Genomic DNA, 26217 nt, shown 5'->3' with positions numbered 1-26217 from the left:
TTTATATCTGCAGGGAAAAGCTCTTTAGAATCTATGCCAAGATGACAAGAAAGTCTTCTGGAAAAAAGAGCAACTTCTTTCTTCAGCCTTCCCCATAAAAAAAAAAAAAAACCTACTAAAATGTTTGGTGTTTTTATTATTTATAAACCAAAATGCTTCACTATATGGATTTACTCTGGAAGGATGATGAAAGACACATATGTGGCAGATGTTAGTCATGTTGATGTGTGCAGCATTGCACAATGCTCAGATGTCATGTTCTAAGTTTAATGTAAGGGATAAAATGGGTACTGAACTCTTCCGAAAGTCTGACTTCAAACCTATATTTAGGCATCTAAGTGACCTGCTTTTATTCAAAGGTGCTGACGACTCAGCTGCTTCCATTGACTGCAGCAGAATATAAAGGATTTTTTTGTTGTTGAATCTATTTTCAAGAACAAAAATTACAGTTTAGTATCTCTGTAACTCCTAAGTAATTCTGCTGAAAAACAAAAGGGAAAAAAAGGACAGAAAATTAAATACATCTCTATTTTGTCCTACTCTCCATAAGATGAAGGCAAGGGATCATATAATAAATCCCAGTAATTGTTTCTATGCAGGAGGGAGATTAAACATTACTGCTTTGGATTCCAGCATAATAGATAACTTTGCTGTAGAGATTACAATGGCAAAAGAGAAATGGAGATGTGCAACACATTTTTAAATTTATGTAAGCCTGTGTTGGGGTCCCAGACTCATGTATTCACCTTAGTTGCCCTGAACAGCCACACCTGGGAACAAGTTCTGTCCAGGACCTCCACTTAAGCTCAGGTAGGGCACAGTTTAGGTCTGAGCTACGACCTATCTCCAGCTCTGTGTTCTGGTTATACCTTGGCCTCTCTCATTGGCAGCCTGCCTGCACCTCTGCTTCTGGCTCTGGATAGACCCTGTGCCTACATTGTGGCTTCCTGGATGGACCTGGTTCATCACTTCAGCTTCTCTGGGACTGCTGGTGTGATGTGTGCTCTTGCCAGCACCCTGCCCACTGAGTGTGGGCCTGTGCCGTGTCACGGAGGGCACTGGTTGCAGTGGGATGACCCTCACTTGCGGTTTGTCCGCCTCATGGAACCGCCCTGCTCTTGCTTCTCCCTAGGCATCTGGTCACCTTGCTGAAGCAATGAACAGCAAGATCTACAGCAGGCAGGTCAGTTTGTATTATTCAGAAGCTGATGTATGACTTCTTGTAAAGGCACCGGAGATGTATGTTACTGTGTTACCCGTGGGTACTGACCCCGAACAGTGACGGCAGATGTCATTGAGTTCCTCCTCATCATGCCGTGGAGCAAAGCGTATGTAGCGTTCGATATTTCTGAGCTGGGCAGATTGTGCCTTTGTTGGATGTCGCCTGTCACTGACCACATTCTCTGTGGCCATGGAGGCAATCAAGAGATATTCTGCTGGTGGTGTTACAGCATAGTGAGGTCACAGGGGTGCAATACTCTGGCAGGGGACCGAGCTTTCCGTATTTGCTGCATGCCCGCTGTAAGGAGTCGCTCTGCTCAGGAAGCCGAGCTGGGGCAGGAGCAGCTGGCAAAGCTCTGCCGCAGAGATCCCTCTCATTCCTACAGATCCCTTTACAGAGAGGGAACTGGAACCAGAGTAACACTCAAACTGTAGAAAGTTACGGTGTGAGCGACCAGCTAGCTAAAGAGTAGGGCGACGGGAGGTTTGGTTTCTCAGAGGACTGGCGACGGGCGCGAGGGCCGGAGGGCAGCGGACGAGAAGCATCGTGTCCCCGGGCGGGGCCGAGACAGCCCCTGCCTCCGCAGGCCCCTCTCCCTGAGGCGAGGGAGGCGCGGCTGCCCGCGGCCGCGCAGGCGCCGCGCGCGGGGAGCATGCGCAGTGGGACGGCAGAGCCGGCGCTCCGCGGGGGCCATTTCAGCCGCCAGGCCGGGATGCGCCCGGCGTCCCGCGGCTGCCCGCCCGCCGCCCGCTCGCCCGCGGGGCTGCGGCGCTGATCGCCCCTGCCCTTCTCGCCTGCCCGCCCACCGCTCTGCCCCACACCATCCCCTTCCACCTCTGCCGCCGGCAGCGCCATGGCGGCCCCCAGCAGCATCGTGCCCGTCATGGCGAGTAAAACCAAGACCAAGAAAAAGCACTTCGTGGCGCAAAAAGTGAAGTTGTTCCGGGCTAGCGACCCGCTGCTCAGCGTCCTCATGTGGGGGGTCAACCACTCGGTAAGCGCCGCCGTTCGACCCACACAAGCCCGCCCGCCTCGCTGGGGGCATCGCACCCGGGGGCTGCGGGGGCACGGGCGGGACCGGGGCAGGCAAGTGCCGCCGGGAGCCCCCGCCGGCTGTCGCCCCTCGCCCCGCGGGGCCGGGAGCGCGCTGCCGGGCGTGGGGTGTGCGGCGCGGAGCGGCTGCGGCGCCCTGCCCGGGCGCGGGTGATGCGCGGGGGCCGTGCGGGGTGCCTGCTGCGGTAGCCCGTGTCCGCCCTTTGGCCCCGCGGCTGCGCTCGGTGGCAGCGGGAGGGGACGGTGCTGCTAGCGGAGCCCGAGTAGCTCCGCTCCTGCCGCCGGCCGCGCGCGGGCGTCGCATGGATGTGCTGCAGTTGGGAAAAATCCCGGCTATCAGTGGGAACTGGCCAAGTTCGTCCCGTGTCCGTGCAGTTCGCTTCGGCAAGTGTCCGCTGCCGGTGTGTGCGGGGGAGGGGAAGAGGAAGGGCTTGGTGTGGTAAGGCGGCAGAACTGCACCATTTGCGAAGTGCTCCATCACCCTGCGGGGACGGGCGGCCCGAGCTCCGGGAGAACCCCCGGCCCAGCCCCCGCCGAGCGCTGGTCTGCGTTAAAATTAGGAGCCTGGTAAAGATGTCACATGGTTTGGGCATTACGAGGTTCAGGTCGCAGCTTTGCATCTTTAAATAGCCACCATGGCAGGTTAAAAGTGTAGAGCCCAAAGATTGCCAAAAATCGGGTATCAGGGTAGTTAAGCAAAGAGCGTATACCTTTCTGCTGGCGGAGCGAAGCCTGTACGCCTGTGTCGGGTTTGCATGGGTTACATCTGCTGCTGAGTAACGAGCCTGTAAGAATGTCAGTGTGCAATTTGAGATCAGACTACAAATTTTGAAACGGCCACATGAAACCGACAGAGCAGCCTGTAGTATTACTCATTATTCCTTTTGTTTCCTACATATCCATATCCCATGAGTTTTTTACCTCTGTGGATATTGCAGTAGTTTTTGCCCAAAGCCTGGAGTCTGTGCATCAAGACTGAGGTCTGTTAAACCTGTGTTAAACAACACAGTGCCTGAAGTGAGGATCATGGGGAAATGCTTTGGCTGTATGTACCAGACAGAGGAGAAGCTTCAGTGAAGTTGTATAGTCTGCTTAAGGTAGCACTGTGAGTCGGTAGGAAATGGTGACAAAGGATTTCAAGTTTTCTGTAGGTCAGTTGTGAGCAATGATGTCCTGAACTGATAAGACAGTAATTTATCTACAAAGCAGAAATATCTTTAATTGTGGAAGTGTGTGATATTCTGTTTGCCTGATTTGGGCTTATATAGACACATTTCTTCTGCTCAGTTTGTAGTGGCTAGTGTTACAGAAAATTCCCAAACAGGCCTCTTTAATGAAAGAAAGCACGCTGGTAATTACAGGGTGAGAGACTTGTACCGAATGGCAGCATGTGCTAGCTGTTCACTGTCTCCCTGAGGAGAGAGGGAGAGGATCACTGATGAAGGCAGAGATCTTCCTGTTGCAACAGCTCGTTGCTATGTGAGTTCACAGTGGAAATACCACTACTTTTAGAGGAAAGACCTCTTCACTACAAGTAATAACCAAGTGTATAGTGACAAATGCAGCACCGTGTGTGATCCTCACCATCCTGCAGTCATGTGCTGTAGTGTGCATAGCTGTTCCCAGTAGAAAATGTAATCAAGTGTGTTGGTTCATGCACAGAAGATGCGAAATTGTGAACTGAAATCCTCTCATTGGAGAGGCTCAAAAAAACAACACCAGCAACACCACAGGCTCAGAGAAAAGAGGCTTCACATTCACATGAAGGTGATGGTTGTAGGTGTGAATGTCTGTTGTGTTATGCAGATGGCATTCGCTTTCCTTACCCCACTGCAAAATGTAGTCATGAGTAATGCTTGGCGGCCCTGTGGAAGTGAAATCCCGCGGAATGAGAGAGCATGGAAAAAAAGTTAATTTGATGCGTCCAAATTAAACATCTCTTCTTGGCCAAGAATGCAGCACTGAAGTGTTGCAGGCTCCTCTGTTAGATGCTTTTCCTGTCATTTTGTAATGCTTCGTGTGGCAATGTCCAGCAAATGAAAATAAGTGTTCAGCATGGTTTAACTCTTATCACAAATAAGAGTTTCTCATGGGAGAAATACAAACAATGTGTGTGGATTAATTAAGAACAGGAATTAGGAATCCTTAGGTTTCTTAGCAGAATAAACAGAAATCCCTAAGCAAAGGCTAGACTAAGAACAGAGCATAGGTCATAGTTCATGATGGGAGTAATTAAACTTAGAACACAGTAATCATCTGAAAAATTATATTTAAGACTGCCTGTAGTGCCTCAGTTAATGAGACAATAGAAGTCTCGGAGTCTTACTGTCTTGGGGAATGGAGTATATGTATTGAAACAGTGAAGCTGAGGTGGAGTTCCTATCTCGCTGTCATTGCTGCATGTTTTTGAAGGAAACACTTGGTGAAGATAAAAAAGGACAAAGATTATTTTTTTCTGCATGTTTATTAGCTTTTTAATCTTGGGACTACACTTGATTGTTGAGTTTTGGAGGATTTTCAGAGTTTCAAATTGAATGTGAAGAAGTTAAGAAAAAAAAAAACCAACAAACTGTTGTCTTAACCCTTCTGTCCTGGAAGGAGACATGACTCTAAAGGGAAAACCTAAAAATTGGTGTCACAAAGCTGAGGGCTGACAGTAGAGGTGTGAATTCTTAATGGGGGAAAACAATTGCAGAAGCATGTCTGTTACCCAAGGTTCTTATCAATTACCCACACATTCAAGAAACGGTAAGCATATTGCTGTGGCTGTTTAGGTAGAAGAGAGATACCTAATGCAAAATCCTGCTTGGTAGTACAGTCAAATTCAGTAATAACTTCAAAGGGCATGTGAGAGGAGAATATACGAACATTACCCAGTGTCTTACGAAGCAAGAGAAAATGTGTTCACATTCAGAGCTGTAAATTAATTTCTCAGTGTTCTGACATATGCTGTAGAATGAAGCTTGCTGCGAAGTGAAAGGGAAAGCAACTGTGTCCCATTTTGTAGATCTGATTATACTACTGATGACTTGTAGCAGCAAAGACTAATTGTCAGTGCTTGGATCTTGCAGGCATCTGCATCATGAACAGTTGATTTTATCTTGGTCTTTTATCCTGTGTCAAAGATAATCTGCCTGTGCTACTGAAATAAATATTTAAGCTCAGTGGTTAGTATGACTTAAAGCTGTATTTTTAGCTAGTGCTATAATTGTATTTCATTTACAACTGATGTGGTAAATAACATCTATATTACCTCTATATTGTTGCTGCTGCGGGATTTCCAATAACAGCAGGAAGGAGGAGAGGGAAGAAAGGTGGCATGTAACTTGTTTTCTGTGCCTAAAATGAAAGCCACAGATTCAGTGTTTTCTGCATCCTATGATAATCATCCCAGGCACAATGATGCTGCACTCTCACTAGAATTGGTCGCCTGCTTCTGTTAGGAGCTTGTTAGGAAAGCTGGGAATTTATAGGTTTACGTCCTTCAAAACATCACCCTCAAAGATGGCAGAAAACTAATACAAGTGGGGTTTTTTTGTAACTAATTTTGAGGTAAAACAGACTGCTGAAGAGCTTGCCTACTGTGTCAACCATTAAAGTAAATGTATTTAGGAGAAGATCATGAATGCCTAATGAAGTTTTTGAGCATACTGTACAAGTTAAAAAAAACCCAAAACAACAACCAAAAAAAAAAACAACCCCCCCCCCCCCCCCCCCCCCCCCAGCCCCTGAAATCTGTAATCACCATCTGTTTCTTGGATGATTACAAGCTGATCCAAAAATTTAACAGTGCCTGACTTTTCAATGGCACTTGCTGCCTAATAAGCAAGTGTGGAGAAACAAGAATACATGGATAAAATTACCTTTTTTCCCCCCCCCAGCACTTTGTGGAATCAGGAGTGTACTTTCTGTGGCTAAAGAATTGAACACACAGTGAACTCCATGACCACCTTCAACTGCTCACATCCCTCTGTGAGCTTGATGCTACTGTTGCACTGTTCCTTGTATTCTTGTTTGATATTTTTTAACAGGAGTGGAACAACACCAGGACAGAACAATGAAAAGAGAGCTGTGGGTCTCCAGTCTGTCAGTGTACCTCTTGGATTCCTTCACCTTAGAGTTAGAAACTGGGTGGGGGGTGGGAAGCATGGCAAGTAAGTGCATCTTTCTTTCCCTCTCATGCAGTAACATATATTTGATCACATTAAGAATGCTTCTGTATCTGCAGAAAGCTGTGAAATGTCTGCTCTAGTCAGTTTTCACTTTGGGGGTTTTCTTAGCTAGTATACTGGTCTTACCTGTTACAAACTTTCATCCAGACAAATAGACAAGTAGCTCACTTATTAATACCTGTCCTTGTATTTTAACATGCCACTGGAGAGCTTGTTAGGTAAAGTGGAGCCTTGTGGTTTGGCATAAATCACTTTTCTTAGTCCTGACTTACCTAGCATCTCTCCTAGAACTTTGTCCTGACACATGGTACATGTAGGAAAATGACACTGAAAAAGTGTTACTGAATTGTTCTGTAGGAAGATGAAACCTAAATAAATTAAAACTAGGTGATGCCCTCTGGAATACAAACTCCATGTTTATGATTAGGTTTCATTAAAGAAAGGGTGAGATTGGTTGACCAAAACAAGCCCACAGCACTTAGTACTAATGGTGCCTTCAAAAGCTACAGGAATTGATAACTTCTGCGTCCATATTTTTAGTATAGTCTTAAATGATGATGTGACTGGTGGCACCCTGAGGATATGGAGCCATAATATTGACTCATGGCACTGGCTGTCAGTACAACAGGTTGGTTGGAAAACTGTCTTGGGGTGGGGAGGGCTACTCATCACTTGTCAGCTGTGTTCTTACTGTTTGTGTTTAATGCAAAACACCACTGCTGCAGTTGTGTTATAAGTGGCTTTTCAAAACTAAGGCAAAGTAAAACTAAAGGTATTAATCAAGATTTTAACAGTGAGTTTGGAAAAAAAAAACCATCTTTTGAATTGTTTAATGAAAGTGGTGTTAGACTGTTGGGAGAAGGCTCTTTCTAAGAAGCCGGAAGAAACAATGTATTAAAAAGCATTGATTACATCAGAGCAGATAATAAAGCAATTAAAACTATTTTAAAGTCGTCAGTTGGGCACTCAGCCCAGATGTTTGCATATAGAAGGAAGCAGAACAGGAAGAGCTGTTTATTGAAAACTTGTTTCTTTTTTGGATGTCAGGCTCTGTGTACTGCAGAAATTAATTTGATACTGCTTTTGCTTCAGAGTGGATGGACTAATAAAAATAAATAGTAAATATTATGGTTAGGTTAAGAGTAGTAAACATGCCTCCATGAAATACAAATGGAAGTGATATTTCATGTCCCTCTGTAAACTATTGAAAGGGACACATACAATAGCTTCTGTTGGGGATGGGAGTGGGAGAGCTATGAAAGAGCTCTGACAGCAGTTTCAAAACTACTTTCTGTAGTTTCTTCCAGTCTACAAGATAAGGTGCTGCAAAGGCTAGAGTAATTTTTTTTTTTCCTGTGGGTTTTTGAAACTGAATTTCATTAACCCCAGCAGCAAGGGCTGGACAATGTTCCATGAAGCAAATAGGCAGCATGAATTGGTTTTGTTGGCTCAACTTAATTGTCTTGAGTATCCTGCACCAGATGCCTTAAGAGTCTCTAGGGTATTATTTTTGAATTCCTTGCTCATTAAAGCAGACACTTGCATTATGCCCATTGGCAGGGCCTGGTAGATGTTTGTTTTTCTCCTGTAGTTTCAGGGTGGCAAACTTTGTTTACAATAACTGACTCACCCCATTATTCACTTCCTGTTCTACAATCCTGTTTTCTGTTCTTCCTTGAAAACATCTTGTGCCTTAGGGATCTGTACACTAGCTGTACATTGTGCAACCTCATGACAACTTTAGAGTAAGGTGAAACTACCCACTATTTACAGGTCTTCAGTGTATTCTTGCCAAAACTAAGCACTTGGGAGTTGTAGTCATTTTGGCTTATGGATATCTTGATTTGAGAGATTAGTCATCTTGGTTGTTAACAATGAGGTTTTAAAGGTTTGAAAGTAGCACATATTCATTTCCATACTCCAGTATGAATTTATTATTTTATGTTTACTTCCAAGGCATATTTCCAGGTGTTTCCATTTCTTTTACTTGGTACTTACTATGCAATATCTAACACAAATTCTGATTTCCTTTCCTCATTTTCACTGTTGGTAACTCATGTGTTTGCACTTAGCAAAATAGTTGAAGCAGTCTAAGAAATGGTTGCCTTGCTATGGATGGTAATGAATGACAAACCTTTTTAGTTTTCCTAATCTGCATCCTGGTGCGTGATGAAATGGGTTAGTTTTGAATTGTTGAAATAGTGACTTCTTGCATGTGTTTTGCTACGTGATCATCTGTCTTATGATCTTCCTGTTAAACCTCTATAATAAGTTAATTAGTTTTGTGTTGAGAGATTGCTTAATAAGGGTGTTGTGAAAATTGTTTGAAGTAACTGAATGCTGTAGTGATGGATCTCAAACTGAAAAGAAAACGTTAGCTTTAACTTCAAAGGATGGGTTTGAATAGTTTGCAGTAGAAGTACTTAATGGCCATAGACCTTTTAGAGTACTTTATTTTCATCAGGCTTGGTGAACAGCTACCTTGTGTACTGAAGCAAGGTAATTAGTCTAATCCAGCTCTTTTGTGTGCATTGTAAGTTCTCAAGACAATCCTAATATTCTTAACACAACTGTAAGTATATGCATGATCCTTTTAGATTGTAAGACAAAACTGAAAAAAAATCACATTTCCTTGTATGCCATTGTTAGAAAGCCTGTGGAGCTCCTTGGTGAGACTGAGACTTAAAGAACCACCTTTCAGCTGCTTGAGCTAGCTGGTTTAGTCTCACTTTTCCTCATCTCCTTCCTGATGTCTTAGTCATATGCTGTCTCACAACTCAGCTATACCTGTCTTTGCATTTTATCATTCTCTGCCATTATGGTCTTCCTGGTTAACAAGTTGAGCTGTATCTGTTTTCCTTATTAGTTATTGCTCAGCTTCGAAGGAATAATCCAGTAAAAATAATACATTTTGAGGAGTTTTTTAGATGGACCATAATTCATTGAAGTTCATGGTCCAGCTATGCAAACAGCTGTGCCAGCACAAAGAATGTGGAGTTGATGCAAAAACAGAAGAGACAGAGGACAATAACTTCCTTGTAAGGAATTGCCAGTTTAAGCCAGCCTAAGGTTAGACAAACTACAACCTCCATAATACTGAAGCTCACTAAAGCTGGGGCTGCTGGACTAGTTCCATTCTCTCTGGTACTGGTCTGATTCTATGGCAAGTTCATTTGGGGAGATACACTAACAGAAAAACAAATGCATAAAAGTGAATGGGGTAAGAGTTGTGTACTACAAAAGGCCATATTTGTAAGGGTCAGTCCCAGTTTAAAAGAGGAATTGCAAACACTGCAGGGAGCATAAAAGGAAGAGTCTGAGGTGTGTCTACTTAGAGGTGAGTTTTTATAGTAGCTTAAGGACAGTTGGAGGCACTTGTATAGCTGTAGAGTGGGCTTCAACCACTTCTCTCCTGTCTATAGCTCAGTTTCATGTGCAGTAACCTGTTAAACTAAAAGTAAGTTAAACTGTCGTCCACAGTAAAAAAACCCACTTGAGTAGAGAACTCTCACTGGATTCTGCACTTGTAATGAGGAGACCTTTCTCAACTGTTTTAGTCTCTTGAAATAATATGTGTTTTGGAAAAGACAAAACTGTCTATATGGCACCCATTGCCTTCTGATCATTTCTACAGTCTTGGTTTTTGGAACACAGTAAACCCTCTAACTTCATAACTTGCATATCCAGAGACTGAATGTCTTCAGAAAAGTTGTAATGGTTTCCTAGGGGCTGGAGTTCGAGGTTGCTTTTAGAGGTAACTGCCAACATCTGGAAGAACTTCTAAACAATAACAATTATTGTGAATCTTACCTTTGAAGTCTTCTGCATCCTATCAGGTATGTGGCTGTTGCAGTCACTGACTTTTTTGGGGTGGGGGTGGTGTGTGGTATTTTGGGGAGGGAGGAAAATACCCAACTTGGTTAGCCAAAGACCAGTTAAAAGAAAGTGGCTTACTAATAGTTTAACTGTACTGAACTGAAATTGAGAAATATCTGATGAACTTGTGGAGCCAAGCCTCAATAAACATGTTGTTCAGTGTTTTGTAGGCCCTTGCTAGGTCATGTGGGTAACAAAAGCATTTTTGGTACACCAGGTTATGATGTCAGTGTTGCTGGCTGTGCTTTTTATTCGTTCTATGTGCTTTTCTCTCTCAGAAATGTAAGTTTTCTGTAGTTAGTGTTTATTGGTGTTATGATGTGGTGTGACCCTTGTGGGTTGGGTTCTGGGTGATTATAACAAAACTTTCTAGAGGAGTTAAGAGAGAAATAGTTGTTAAAGTTTGTGGTTGTTGGGGCCCTTTACAATGTGCAAATCTCTTGTATTATGGTTTCCTGGAGCTGAGCAAAGTTGGAAGATTGACATAACAAAAGCAAGGTTGCTAATCTCTGAACTCCCAGCTTGGTCTTTCTGACTTTTTTGTATTTTGAGCTGAGCCTAAAGCTAGTTTTGGGAGACCAAGTTGCAAAATACCAAAAATTGAGAAAGCAGTTGAGTTGAGGAATGGGATATCTATTTTTATTTCTGGAAGAGGAAGGACTTAGCAACACATGCTGTCTCAGCTGGCTGTTCAAAAGAGCTGCTTTTCTCTCTGGAAAAGACAGCAGTCTCAGACAAGCTGACCATTCCAAACCTCCTCAGTCCATTCCAAACCTCCTCAGTCACTGCAAACTTGCAGGTAGAGGGCTTAGAAATGACTCACTCAAGCTGAAATGTGGTGTCAGATGCTTGACACCAGCTTCCTGTGCAGTGCCTTGGGGTTGATGCTAATTAGTGTGTCCCTGCTGCTCTCAGTGTGTGTTCCCCCTGCCCTTAGTAGCAGAGGAGAATTGAAATTTTCTCGTTTAATAATTCTTTTAGGTCTTAAGCAGAATTGTCAGATTAATGTGCTTTCAGTCTGACTCATGATTTGCTTTGCAGTGTGTGGTATGTTAACCAGCCTTCTCCTGTGATGACACAGTGGACAGGACCAAACAAGAAAAGCTTTCTGGATATTCCTCAGGCTTACAGAAGACAAGTGGTAAAAGTCATTTACAGAAACAAAACCTTAGTGCTTGTTAACAAACCTGTGTACCTGCTTGCAGGCGAAAAGCACTGCAACCCCTGATTTTGTAACCTCTTGCCCATTCTGTTCCTGATATAGCAGCTTTTCCAGCTGTTATTTTGGGCTTCAGCTGATTCAACAATGCTGCTTTCTCTTTCTACCTATAGCTGCAGGCAGTTGTGGCTGGTTATTTCATTTGAGTGAGCAATGTCCTTCAGGCTATGTTGGCTCAGGGATGTTAATAGGGTTCAGATGTCTGTGAGCTCGCAGAATCCTGCCCCCCCCCCCCCCCCCCATCACTCTTCTGCTTGTTCTGTTGCAGTACATCAAAGCAAAACAGTATTGAAATATTGCGTATTTTGGCTACTGCTAGTGCAGTGTGCCTTTTTCTTGGTGTGAGTGTGGTGGATTTCTCTTCTCCACAATCTTTTCCACCTGTTGAGGTTTTTTCCCCATGTTACCACAGTTGCCTGGTGTTGGTACTGGTGCTTTTAGTTCACTTTACTCTTCAGACATTATTTTTGTACTCAATGACCGTATCAGAGAAGTATATTGCAGGTTTCTCCTTGGAAGATGCCATTCCATAGGATATTTTTAGTATTCCTGTCTTGTTGAGGAAATGTCCCAGACTTTTAATATTAAAAGTCAAGTTTTTCATTTTCCGGTGAATGACTTGCTGAGGTTCCTGGCTGAACGTGACTTGCTTCACAATAAAAAGTGAAGCACCTAAGAAGTTACTGGAAGAGCCTGGAAGTAGTGGTTGCTCCTGCATGATGTGCTGGTCACCTGAAAGATGAAGATTTATTGGGTTCTCATGCGTGATGACTCTATTACAATGGGCTGCTTCTTGCTCACTACGGAGCAATGTGCCTGAGGTCTTCTTCACCCCATTATAAATGCCCTTCAAAATGTAGAGACTCTTTCCTGAAAAGCCATGATTCTAACTGTTGTACAGGAGAATGTGTGTAATGATTGGTTGTTTGGGGAGTGTGTTTGTATTGCTGAAGTTGCTAAGCCATCCTTATAGTATTTGACATGTAAAAAATGCTTGTTTTATCCATGTGCCTTAAGACTTAGTAGTGTCATGAAGACATTGTTTGATTTTTGTCACAAGAGAGAATATTGTTATTGTGGCAGCACAATGCTGAAAAGTTCAGAAATGAAAAACAGATGAGGGATAGAAATAGGTCTAGCTGGCAGACAGTAATTCATGCTGTTACTATGAGCATATGATTATCTCAATAGCAAGGCTAAAATTCACTTTAAAACTGCATTCACAGTTTAAGAGGTCCTGTGGCTTTTTTTATTTACAAGGTGAAATTGATTTAAACCATCATATTTTAATGGGTGTAACTTTATGTAGTTGAGTTGGCCAAGATGTCAGGTGGAAATGGACACAAGGGCATAGACATCTGTGTATTCAGGTGGTGGAAAGTAACACCTGAAGTAACTGGCTTGGTTTAGTTGTGTTGCCATGGGACCCCTTTTGAATTGAAGGCATAATCCAGGAGATCTGTGTCATATATAAGCACACAACTGAGATTTCAGGATTGCTTGTTTTTCAGTCAGACTTGTATTCTGACCAATAGTGACCTTTTGATAAGCAAAACTGAAAGGAACCTGAATAGTCTGTGTCTTGGTGATAGTCTTGAAATATATATATAGCCTATTCAAAAAAAGGAATTAAAAATTGGGGGAGTTTGAAATGTTCTATGGACATTTGACTTGCTGGTGAAGTGCTTCGAAATGAGATAATTTGGGACATACTGATTTCTGACATGGGAAGCACTGTATTTAAATAATAAAAAAAACCTAGGCCTTCATTAAAGGAAGAACATAGATTTGGTTGTGTGGACTTCTCAAGATCAAGCTGTATAGCTACTTGTAAAGACAAGTAGTTTTGCTGTAAAGGTTTCCCTGATTTTTGTCACCTGCTGTTGCAAACAGACTCAAATAGTGGTGTGAGCTGGCATGGATCATTTGGATGATGAAATTTAATACTATGGCTTCAAGTAGGTGGAAGAAACAACTGAGATCCAAGATAGTAAAGCATGATCCTTGAGCTACATTTTCTCTACTACTTACTTACCTTTGCTTCACTAGCTAGCAAGTCTGAGCTCAGAATTGGTTTGTCAGGATCGTGCTTGCTATGTTTTTCCCCTTACTTGAATATAAGTTTTTCACAGAAGTTACTGTGTCACCTCCCATGCCAGGTAGCTCTGCTGAGGGATACAAAGACTCATCTTTCTGGGTACTGTGGAGTGTACCACACTTTCGATGCATCCTGCTTTTCCATACCATGCAATATGGACTAATAGTAGTTGTCTAGGTAGTTGTGGTTTTCTCTCTCCTCAAGTGAGAAATACTCCTCGTGTATGTCACTTACTTGAAATACAATTCTGTTGGCTGTAACCATATAGGGTACTTAGTTTATGGAAATTATCTCTCAGTTGTTGAAGTTTGTTTTGTCCAGGAATGCTAAACTTTGTTACAGCATAGTTGTTGATGTAGTTGTGCCATACAGCAATCTCTACAATTTGTGCTAGACTTTTTGACCACTCTTTTAAAAAATGCAGTTTTATTTGAGTTTTTAGATATATCTGATGTCTCAGAGCTTGAAGCAGGGTGGATAAAAGGGACCAGACATACCAGGAGTGAAAATGCTCAGCTTTTGGACTCTTTGAACATAAAATAAACAGTGTGCAGTGAGTCACATCACTGCCGCTAAATAACTGAGGGGAGCTTGCAAGTTTTAATTATGTTCTATGGACTGTCCAAAGGACTGGTATTGTTGAGTTTTACTGTATCTTCCAGGACAGATAAGCTGATTTCCTGCCTAATTAGTTTATTGCTTTCTGAAATGTTTCCTAAAGCTTTGAGATCCTGTGCATTTACATGTATTTGCATAAGTAATACACAAAGGAAAGTGCTCAGGGGAATCTGACTGGGGCTTCTGGTGGAGTTGGCAGTGCTCACTGTTGCACAAGGTAGCTGTTTCACAGCTCCCCCAGTGAGGAGACAGCTTTGCAGCCACCTTGGAGGGGCATGGTAAATGGAACAGTGATAGAAGTGCAGCCAAACAAATCCAGCCTGCAGCTCTGCCTTTGGGCCAGTCAGGCTGGCACAGGTCATGGGCAGGTCGTTGAAATCTGCTCTTAAAGCATCCAGGGTGACTGATCAGAGAGAGGTGCCCAGGCTGTGAATGTCTTAAGTTTTGGAATGGATATTGCCACCAAAAATTAGAATTAATTAAAAAATCGTGCATGATTACTTCAAAGCCAAGTTAAGCTAACACCAATGGAAACTCCACAACAGTGTTAGTCATCTTCAATTATCCAGGCTATGACTGCAAAATTGTTGCATGACTATTATAGATATAAAATACATCCTGTGTTAGTGTAAACATCTTCTATATGTGACACTTTCCTTGTCACTTAGCTCCAGCAGTATGAAACCAAAGACATTTAATCATGTTAATTTTCCATGGTGATTTACTAATGAACTATTTGAATTATTTATTGGCTTCCCCTGCCTCCCTCCCCGTGCCCCCCCCCCCCCAGGTGTACTTAAGGTCAGGAAGTATGAAATAACTTAACCTGACACCGGTTATACTGCAGTGTAGTACCTTCATTCCTAAAGATTTCCAAAGCTCTAAAGCTGGCATTGTACCTTCACTCTCCACATGTGGAAGAGGAACGGTGTTTTGCAGACTAGAGGGGAATTTTGTTTGGGGATTTACATGGTTTTCAGTTGTCTTTCTCTGATTTGTGGCCAAGTTGTTATATAAAAGCATGGCTTCATCGTGAGTGTGGGCCTCCCTAAAACCTGTCCTCTCCACGGGTGGGCTCAGCTGCTAGCAGTGTGTGTGTCTGGTCAGCTGGGTCAGCTGCTTGCCTGCTGAAAACTAACACTGTGTCAAGGCAGGCAGGGGAGAGCAGAAAGGACAGGAATGGGATGCAAGCACTGCTGGGAGCAGTGGGCAGGAGAGCACGCTGGGAGTTGAGCTGTGTGATGCCGTGCTGCAGGGATAAGGCTAAGCCTTGATCTATGCCAGCTGTGAACTGGCATAGTTCACGTAGTTCTTTTTTGGGACTCTGTTGGTTTCTCTTCCTGCATGGAGGGTAGTGATTTTGAAACTTGGAAGGTTGTAATGGTGATCCTCAAGAGGAGGAGCAATAGATGAGAAAGTGAAATCTGTCAGCTGCTGCTTGAAGTTACTGCTCCTATAGGTTTCACCAGCAGCCTTATTCTAATAAGCCTCTTTATTCTTGAGCTTGTTGTCCTCTAACAGATACCAAGTCTCTTAACACTTAATCAATTTTGTGCTTTCTGTGTCAAGAAAAGAAGCAGTAAAATCTGATAACTTTGATATTGCCATTTTCAATATCAGTGTTTTAGGGGAGATGTTTTTAGATGTATATACAACAAATGCTAGGCAACTGAAATGCAAAGGAAATGAAAGCGTAGTCTCTGGTATGTGATTCTGTAAAAATCCCTTTGGAATACAGGTAGACCATATCCATGGTAGCTTTTGGTATCTTGGAAGTGCTTCTGCTTGTCCCAGTAGGAGATACTGACACCAGTTTTAGTGTATAGCTGAACCTAAAAATGAATGTGTTGGACTTAGTCCATCATGAAGACAGTTTTCTGTCTTTAATGTTGTGGGTTTTGGAGTAAGTGATAAGGAAACTTGAACGAACCGTTCTCCTGCTTCTTTGCCAAGAAATGGGAAAGTCATTCTACTTCTTTCGGTTAGTGCTCTGATGAGACTCGTTCCTGGCATTATATGAGACTATTGAATATCTTCACAGAATCTATATCCTTTTTCCATGCCTAGAGTCTCTTCCCTTCTATTTTTGAATGTACATCACTTACACCTCCATTGCTATGTCCCCTTCCAGTTTAGGGTTGTGTCTCTAGTAAATCATTCCTCTGAGAAACAATTTATGCTTACTCTGAGTAACAATTTCCCAGACAGGTAAAGCTGTATTAATTAGCTTGCTTGCATCTATATGTCTTTAGGGACTCTGACTCTATGCTCCTAGTAGGAGTCTTGGAAGTGATAGCTTGTGGTTCATTTTCAGGTGTTGCTTTGCTTTTACTTTCTTTCAGCAACAGTTGTTGTTGGTTTGGTCCTATTTCCCACTCCCCCCCCGCCCCATATTGTACCTTTGGTACCTTTGGCCAAATGGTTTTCTAGAGAGGAGAAAATATTTATAAGAAATAGAGTACTTAGTTTCTGGTGAGATCTGACAAGTACTGCAGTCACTGGAAAAGGGACAGGCAGAGCTGCCTGGTGGGATGCAGGATCAATGAGTCTGTCCCCTTGTGATGGGAGCAAACTGTTGGCTTTTGTATCCTGCATTCCAGTTTTAACTTCACATATTGGGGACACATGTAGACTCTCACAGCAGTCCTACTCCATAGGTGCCTTGGGCAAGCAGGTATAATATCTACATGGGCAAAAAATTAAGAGAACTCTAATTGAAATGACATATGTTTGTGCAATCACTGTGCACTGCCATATGTTTTACATGATCCATCCAATAGTTAACTGGCTTACTAAAAAAGACCTTCAGCATCTGCTGTTGGTCCAACATACCATTTAAATTTGCCTTTGTTCAGAGACTGACATGTCCTCTCTCTACTGCTTCAATCAGAGACATGCTTCAGATTCAAGTGCTTTCTCTCCTGAGTGACCTATTTGTATTTTCTCATGTGGTCTTTCTATTAGGCTGTCCCAGCAGTATGAATTGCAGCAGAGCAGCAGTGCTACCTGTGGCTTAAGGTACAGGGATAAATAACTGTGATCAAGCCCTTCTCAGCCGTGTCTGTGCCTTCAATAAAAGGAAGCTGAGTTCCTACTGCTTAGTTTATGCTGGCTCTAGTATTTGTCTGATGATCCAGTAAATCAATTCAGCTTGCTAAAAGACCAGAGACTAATCTGGCAAAAAGTCTGTGTTTTGGGCTTTTAGTTTGTTCTCATTTTTACTGGGTTCATAGGCTGAATCAGCTTGCTTTCTGGTTGAAGGGGTTGTTGGTAGAAAGGGGGAAAGGAGGCAGGACTATTCCCACTTGCCAAGCGGCAAATAATGTAATTCAGCTTAGCTGGGAAGCAAAAGGCTGGAAAAACCACAGCCTGAGTTGGTCTTGCTGCTGGCTACTGTCTGGGTAGGTCACCAGCTGAGCTCAACAAAAGGCACGTTGAATGCCAGGGGGTGGGAGGCTGGATCTGGCTGACAAGCTGGGTCACTCTGCTGTGGAGCTACACTGGAGAAGGCAATGAGCAAAGTTAGCGCTCTAGTGCTGCACTGTATTGTACAAGAGTCTTCTGAGTTTGAAAGAGTTCTTCTGACAGTGACTGTTTTCCCTTTCTTATGCTGTTAGGCTTCCATGCATCAAAACTGATACCTGGCAGTACTTGCACTGATGTGCTTTCAAGAGCAGCTTCTAGTCTGTGTGATTTGTAATGCACATACTTTGTGCAAATATTCTAGCTCTTCCTTTAATGATGGCAGGTCTTGGTGTGGGCTTGAGGAATTCACAGTTGAGTTGACTCCACATACAACATGTGCATCAAATACTTCCAGAGTATTCTGGACCTGCAACTGAACAAGTATGTGTTTGTGGGGTGTTTTCTGCTTTCCTTTCTGTCACTGTTTCTGCAAGAGCTTTTAGTCATCACTACCTGCTTTGTTTTTTGTCTGTTTTCATATCTGGATGTTCTGGTATCTTATCTAAGTAAAATACTGTATCATATGAATGTCTCTAAAGAGATTTGTGACTGCATGGCGGATGTTCTTAGGAGATATATTCACCAGATTTATTGGATTGTGGCCAAACTGACCTCTCATTTTGGTATTAAAGACTTTCAGGTATTGTGATTAGTTTTAACGCTTCCTCCTCCTTTCAGGATTCTCTGCACAACACTATTGTAAGAGCTATGTATTAGTGCATGCCATGACTAATGAGCAGTACACTTGAATGAAGCTTTGGAGACAAGCATTCTGATGCCTGTCTCTAACATATTTGTAGACAGCTCTGGTAAATGCTCAAAAGCCTTCATTTTTTGTCTCAATAGATTAAATGTCATACTTGAATTCAAATCTTAGATGCTACTTATTGTTTGTTGATGTTAGGTGTCTCTAGTGCCTTTTCTACAGTTCATTTGCAAAATGTATCAAACGGAGTTGCAATTTAGGTGGCATTAAGTACGTCTGACTGTGTACATCTGTAGCATGCAAGTGTACTGGTGGTGAGGTAGACAGCTACTTTTTATATGTGCCACAAAAGAAAATTGTAAATACTGCACCAAGAGTGGAGAATGGCATATTCAAGTAAATCCTTGTAATTTCAGGGGACTTAAAACACAATCAGTGGTCTTGGCAGATGGCCAAGGGCACAAGCGGCTTCTGGAACTCTTCCAGCTGTTAATGGAGTGTGGGTTCTGATTAAATTTACTGTGGCCACTGAGTCTTGGTCTGCTTGTCTCTCTATGTGTTAATGTACGCTTTTCTAACAATTAATATTTAATTTTAAAATCTGTTTTAATACTCAAAAGCAGCTTTACAGTATCCTCATGACATAGGTCTCTCCTTTATGTTAAGCACAATGAAGACTGAAACACCAGCAGCATGAGAGAAGCCCTACCATAAAAAACTAGCTGTTGTAAAAGCCTTGAAATATTTGTGCTGGCAGCCTTGCAGCTTCCCAAGGAACATTGCTGCATTAGTTATGTGAAATCCATTCTATAGTTGACATAATTAACTGATTACAAAAAATAAAATCTAATATAGCAGAATTGTGGCATGGTCAATGGGGTCTTTGACAAGACTTCAGGGTGGTAGTTTGGACATGAGCCTGCTGGATTGGCTGCTTTTCCATTTTACTATAGCTGAAAATGTTGCAAAGAAATGGACTCGTAGGGCAATCCCTTGTACTTCCAGATACATCAGTGAAAGGAAGAATATATTAAAGTAAGACGACTTTAGGATGAGGTTATTCTTTTAATTTGGAAGAAATGGGAAGTATCGTAAACTTAAATCCCAAAGAGTAAATTCCTAAGAATTGCCAGGCTCATGCCAAAGGCAAGTTCTGCAAAAGCACTCCTGTTAAAAGGCTACAGATGCTTTTTACATCAATACCACCAATAGTTTGAGACAAGGGGAAAGCAGATTACTGTAGCATTTGTATGGTGTGATCCTACAGAGTAGGTGGCTATATATTGGATTAGTTCAGCCGTCTACATAGAAATATGTTAGTTTTTTTTTTTACCTTATGAATTTTTCATGTCAAGGTGTCAATCTAATTGAAGTCAGCAGTAAAAGGTGAAGTAATACATTTCATGGAAAATATCTTAATGCAAGAACATAACTGCGTTACAGTCTACAAAAATAAATGGCTATGCTTCAATAAAATTATTTATAAGAATTGTTGATGAGGAACTTTCAAGGAAGACTATATCTGTAAGAGAAGTCACCCATTTGAATTACTTGAGAAACTGTTTAGGTTCTTGATTAAGTGATTTTTCTTGCTAATTAATAATATATCATACTACTGTGATGTAACTGCAGTGGTGCCAGATAAGTTTTAGTATATTTGAAATGCCTTTTTATACCTTCAGTTGTGTTAAATTCTGTAATATTTGCAATGTTTTAGGGTGCCATTGCATGTGATATAGAGGTATATGAATTTTAAATAACTTTCTGGTTATGAAAAAAAAATTGATTTATTGCTGCATTTCTTTCTCCAGTCTTACTTTTGTTACTTATGCTGGTTAGCTTGCAAATTGTTGAAAGTGAACAGAGGAAAGTCTGTGTAGCAAGGCTTCAGAGCTCCTTACACTTCCCAGAATTTGATGAGACTCTGGCAATATTTAACTGTGTGACATCTTTAAGCAAGACTCCTTTGTCTTCACTATACTTTTTTTCATGCTGAAGAGGTGAACCAAGACTCTGTAGTGAGGGGAGGCATTATATGCAGGGTAGTACCTTGCTTCTTACAAAAATGGGAATGTTTATTGTGTAGAAGAGCTAGAAAAAATTATTTTGAGACTAAGGGTAAATCTAAGGGAGGTGAAACTAGGAAGATATGTTTTATCCCTCACTGAAAAAATGTAGCTAATTGACTTGTTAGTTGCTATGATGTGGTGAGCATTAGATACACCTCTTTCAGTGTGTTCTAAACCAAGTGTTCTACTCTGAAGGAATACTGAATATTGGGAAGTGAAATGTGACTGTCAGTTGGATGTAAAATATGCCAAGTACTGAAGTGTTGTTTTAAACACTGAGGTTTTAGAGAAAGATGGAAGAAATAATATTTCTGAACCTGCACCTTGTCTTGTGAGTAGATCAAGGTCCTGCCTTTGCAGTCTTGAACTATAAGGTAAACTGTTTTGAAATGCATTACTCTCATTCTGAGCACCATTATTCTGGAAACTGATGAGAACTGATTCTATAGCTAAAGCAAATTTAATGTTGTGGTGTAAATTATAGCTATTCATATCTCTTTTCTATAAGAAGTGATGCACAGTCTGCAGTCTGTGGGTGGGAAAATGAACAAAATCAAGTCTGAATAATACTGTTCAGTCTTTGTAGATCTTGCAGACTTTTAACTGTTGTTGTTTGGCGCAAATTTGGTTTTATAATTTGAATGTAACATTAGAGGTGCATATTAATTACTTATGTGGAAACTGGATTTATTCCAGTGCTATATTGTGGATTAAGAGAGTAAGTTGGTGAGCAAATAAAGTTCAGCTACCGCTTGGTGTTGTAAACCAAACAAAAACCAATCTGGCAGAGATCTAGGAGAGTCATAAATCTAACTTTATCAGATCCATGCTTCTGTGGGTATGGGTTTGGTTTTTTTTTTTTATTTTGTATTGTCCTTCCTGCCCTGGTTTGGTTTTGGCTTTTTAAGGCTGTTGGAGCCTAACCTGAGTCAATGGAAGTGTCTGCTTTTGTAACGTGCAGACCACATGTGATATGGCCCAGCTGTTCTTATTACACACTTATCACCACACAGCATGTTTCAAACAAATGGTAGGTGAGAACAGACTAATTTGCATTTTTAAAGGAAGACTTAAGTCATTCTAGTCTTTTGTACACCATCAAATACATGTATCAAAGTCCATCTCATTCAAAGAGATGGTAAAAAAATAGGAAAAAAAAACCTTAAAAGGAAAGTAACCAGACAGCTCTTAAAATCTCGATCCCTTAAGGTTATCTAGAGCACAGTGAAGCAGGTGTAGGTACAGTATAATGATGGACTGTGAAACAGAGTGCCAGTGTGTGCCATCTAGCAGATTTATAGGAGAGCAGAAGAAACTTGGGTAGCATGGAGACAGCTGCCTTCAAAACAAACAAACATAAGAGCAGAAGCAATGTTCAAATGTGTTAAAATCATGAATCCAGTAATCTAATGTAGAAATGCACTGAGAAGTTTGTGGTTAACAAAAGGCATCAAAACTGATAATTGATACTTTCTTCTTACAGATCAGAGGGGTTCCACTGCCTGCAGGACTTGAGGATGAGGATTTAAACAAAGCATATATAGTAGTTACAGCTTTTGCAGGGAAATAAATTACTTGTGTCTTTGTTCAGTGGGGAGGAAACAGAAAGTTTCAGTTTTGGAACTTTTCTTCGTGAGGGATTGCTCAGCTGGTGGGTGTAACAAGGTGGAGGCCGGAGACGAGTTTGTTGATGTAGCTGATAGCACTATCAGCAACAAAGTACAAGGACAGGGTGGTATTCACTCTGATTCTAAATACTGAGATGAAATAGCAGAATGCTGATGTGTAAGTTCTTGTATAAATCTATTGTGTAGCCAGTGCTATAGAGATAGCAGGTGGGGTGCCAAAATTTAGGTAAGGGAGACTGTAGCACTTGTAAGGCTCTGGTGGAAATGTCTGACACAGTTCAGTTAATGGTGTTATTTAAGCAGCTATCCGCTACTTGTGTCCTTGTCTCTGTCTTCTCCCTTACAGTCAATGTGCCTTTTGTAAGGAAACCTGTCTTCCAACTTCATGGAGGCTGATGGGGGGGTGGTCATTAACCAGTGGATAAAAGTGATTTAGGTGTCTCTAGTTTCTAAGTGAATTTTGAAAGGGTCACTCACTAGCTTTAAAGGGAGTTAATAGGCCATAGCATAAGAAGGGATGGTCTTTGTGCTGATAAATAATTCCTTAATTTGTAAAGAAAATAACGTGGAAATAAATGCTTGGCTGTATCAGCAAATTGCTGTAGGAATATGAGACTTTGCTAAATTACCTAAAAGCCCTGGTGACCAGTGGGGAAGAAAGCTTGCTGCTGGTAGCAAATTAATTGGGATAGGTAGGGTGAGGTACAGCTGAAAAGAATCGCAGAAAAAAGTAGTATGGCTGAATTTCCAGTGCTGTTGTTTGTCAGGAGAACAGGTAGCTGCATTGAAGAGAACAGCCCCACTTTTACATGTAGTGATGGATGCTAAACTGGCCATAACTGTGCAGGAGCAAGGTCTTAGTACTGTTATTATTTAGTAGGTGTCAAACAAGCAATTGTCCTTACCAGAAGAGGAATACAGAGTAAAGTAGAAAAGGTTGCTGTGTTACTGTGTAAATCCAGTTGGTAAATCAGCATTTAGAATACTTTGTATCATCTCCTGCTAAAAGGTATAGTAGAGCTTAAAGGTCAGTTGAGGGCGTGAAGGATGATGAAAAATACAGAACAGCTTTGGTGTAGATACTTGTCTAAGCATCAAGAGTTGTCAGGAAGGATATTTGAAGTCTCAAAAGTTATGAGTTAAAGTGAGGACTTTGCAGGAAGCGATTTCTACCTTTTTCCATGAAAGATGTAGAAGTTGGGTTCAAAACCACCAAGTGGTTCTTCATTGAGCAAATTTAAGACATTAGAAGATAAAACCTAACAATCTTTCTTTCATCTTTGAGCACAAATTGTGATGTACAATAGACTTGCTGTCTACATTGTAGGAGAAGGACTGAATTTTAAACTGTCAAGGTCATAGATGTCTGCTTTGTCAATGACAAGGTATTGCTGCTCCTCCAGTTCAAAAATAATGTGTATTTTCTATGCTCTTTCTTAACATAGCACACTAGAAACTTAACTGGATTCTAATGATTCTACTGTAGTGAATTTGAAACCAATCCAAAATAATGCTGCCTTTGTTTTTAATGTTTATTTTGCTTACTGTAAAGCCTTTCTTAGCTGTCTAGTTGCATTTTGGTTATGTGTTTCATATTTGTTATTAAAATCCAAAGAAAAAGACTACTGTTTGAGAAGTGTTGTGATTTGTAGTTGCTTGTGCAAGTTTACATGGGAATGCTCTTCTGATCAAGCCTAATGTTCTCTTCCTCAGTTTAAGCTGTAGGTGTTCAATGAATTTTATGTTAGACACTATACAAAAAGCTCATAACTGGGAGCAAGGTAGCTGATAATCAAAACCTGTGTTTAGTCTTTGCTTCACCATCTACTCCTGGTGCTTTCAGTTGCACATCTGAATAATTGAACAGATGACCCTTCTAAAGGGACAGATGGAGGGAAAGCTCTGCTGAAGAGTTCATTATAAGAAGTAAATCTTGCCCTTGTCCTCAACACACCATATCCGCTAAAATTAAAGATTGCTTCATTAAAGATTGCTTTCTTTATTTAAATCATGTAGCTGGCAGCTTGGTTAAATAGCTTTTTTCAACACAGGATTTTTCAGTTGATGTGTTTCAAAACTTCACCTCACTGCTGCATCATGCAGGAGCAGCAGTGCCAGCCTCCTTGACCACTGGCTTCCTTTGGCATATATGTATTTGTGCTGTGTTAGTTTCACCAAGTACCATTTTTTGTAAAGATAACTAAAATCTGGTCTTGCATGGAGCGATATCATTATTTTCTGTTGAAATATAAGAATATTTTAATTTTTCGTACAGCTTTTAGGAGATGAATAAAATACAAAATTATGAGAAGTGACCTTTTATCAAAGTCTGAGGTGCCGCTTGTTCTGTTTGAGTTTTAATGAAAAAATGTAATGATGAAGTGAAAGAAAGGAACTACAATGAGTGGTCAGAGGTGAAAACTATGCAATCTCTTTACAGTGTCTAACAAGAACAGTAAAATTGCTTTGATGTTTTTACTTTGGCTTTAACAGGATCTAAGCAGTTACTAACGTGACTTTATGACAAAACATCAAAGCATTAAAGGAAATCAATTAATGACTACTTACCTACTTCTCTACATGATGTGTAGTTAAAGGTTTTCTGTTCAGTGTCCTCTTTTTAATTTGATAGGGGTTTTTTTATTGTTCAGATGAATATTGTAATAAAAAAAGGCTTTCATATGACAACATGAAATTTAAATGCCTTGCGTTCATTATGTTCTGGTGGACTTGTAGTTTCTGGATAGTTTGTGATCAGATTCACTTGCCCACTTAGAAAGCAGATCTCATGTGTTCTCTAAGATTATAATTTAAATTGCTTAGACTGAGCTTACAGGAAAAGATGACTTGAAAAAATTAGTAATTAATATAGCTGAAAGTTAGACATAATTTGATATAAAACCTCTTAAGTCTTGTTGATATGACTGTATGCAGTCTTGGTTATAAATAAGCTTCCATGTATTCTCAATAGCCTGTCAATCTAATTGTTGTGCCTGATAGAGGGTAAAAATGTACTTAAGTTTTTCTCTGTGTGATATCATCTCCCTTTTTTGTGCTTCTCACTTATTTTATTTGGAATTTGAACAGGTGAATCTGCAAGCTCCTCAGCATCAGGCTTTGGGGATGTGGACAGCATTGGTTCTGTTCCCTGATGAAAAGCATCACAATGTGTTATTGAAACATGCAAAACTGTTCCATTTCATGGTCCTGAAAAAAATACTGTCTGCATTGTTGGCCTGTAATCTGTAGTTTGATTTAAAGATTGATTATTTAGAGTGTGTTTTAGAGTCATTTGAGGATATTTAGTGTGTCTTAGGGTCATCAGAGTCTCATCCTTTTGTCTTGGACCTTAATGAATATTCCAAGGCAGTTCTGGTTGTACCTTTGCCTGACACAGGTCTGATGTGTTATACCTGATAATGTTTCTGCTCTTTGATGTAAATTGCTGTAAGGCTTCAAAGTATATAAAAACTTGGACTACAGTTCTAACTCCTGTAGTTTACTTATGTGTTGATGCATCTTGTTAGATCCAGTAACATTAAATCTTTATAATCATTTCCACATGTAGAAGGTTGTTTTATTTTCTGTTTGCCTCTATCTCTTGCATCTATGCAGAAAGAAAGAAAGAAAAAGAAGGTAGGGTAGTCTTTAAAAATAGAGGTCTGGTCTCAGATTCTAGGAATACCTTTAGAAGCTGTTAAACTCGTAAAAATCCATAAGGTTAACAATATCTGGTAGAAGTGGTACCGGCTCTGTTTTTCTGGTTAGGGACTCCTGTCTTGGCAAAGTTGGTCCAGTCATTACTATCATCCCTGAAAAGTGTATTGAACTTCTGTGTTTGTTCTTCCCTCAATGCAGCAGGATTAAGTCAATCTAGTGCACATTTATTTATCATAATCAAGAGAAGGGAGTAATTTGTGTGTATGGTCTCATCTGATGACTTCTCTAGAAGGAAGAAGGAGCACAAACTGAACTTTATTTAACAGTGCTGGATTGAGTAGAATACACTCACTGGGTGGTGGCTAAAGCACATGGGAGAATATACTGCAAGACTGATTCCCCAGCAGAACTGACCTCAATATGGAGCAAGT

At 41.1% G+C, this 26217-nt stretch overlaps 1 protein-coding gene across 1 annotated transcript in view; it reads left to right on the top strand.

The window, feature by feature from the left end:
* The first annotated feature begins 1900 nt into the window (after positions 1-1900).
* PIP4K2A (phosphatidylinositol-5-phosphate 4-kinase type 2 alpha) overlaps positions 1901-26217 on the top strand; it is a 107306-nt gene continuing 82989 nt past the window's right edge. The window contains exon 1 of the mRNA XM_041408661.1: positions 1901-2216. Coding sequence (XP_041264595.1) covers positions 2076-2216 — 141 coding nt within the window. The 5' untranslated portion in view covers positions 1901-2075. The remainder of the gene's footprint in view (positions 2217-26217) is intronic.

Source organism: Onychostruthus taczanowskii, unplaced genomic scaffold, assembly GCF_017590055.1.
Source record: "Onychostruthus taczanowskii isolate IOZ18803 unplaced genomic scaffold, ASM1759005v1 scaffold3, whole genome shotgun sequence".
Classification (NCBI taxonomy): domain Eukaryota; kingdom Metazoa; phylum Chordata; class Aves; order Passeriformes; family Passeridae; genus Onychostruthus; species Onychostruthus taczanowskii.
The sequence above is the reverse complement of the archived record's forward strand: the minus strand, read 5'-3'. Positions and strand labels throughout refer to the sequence as shown.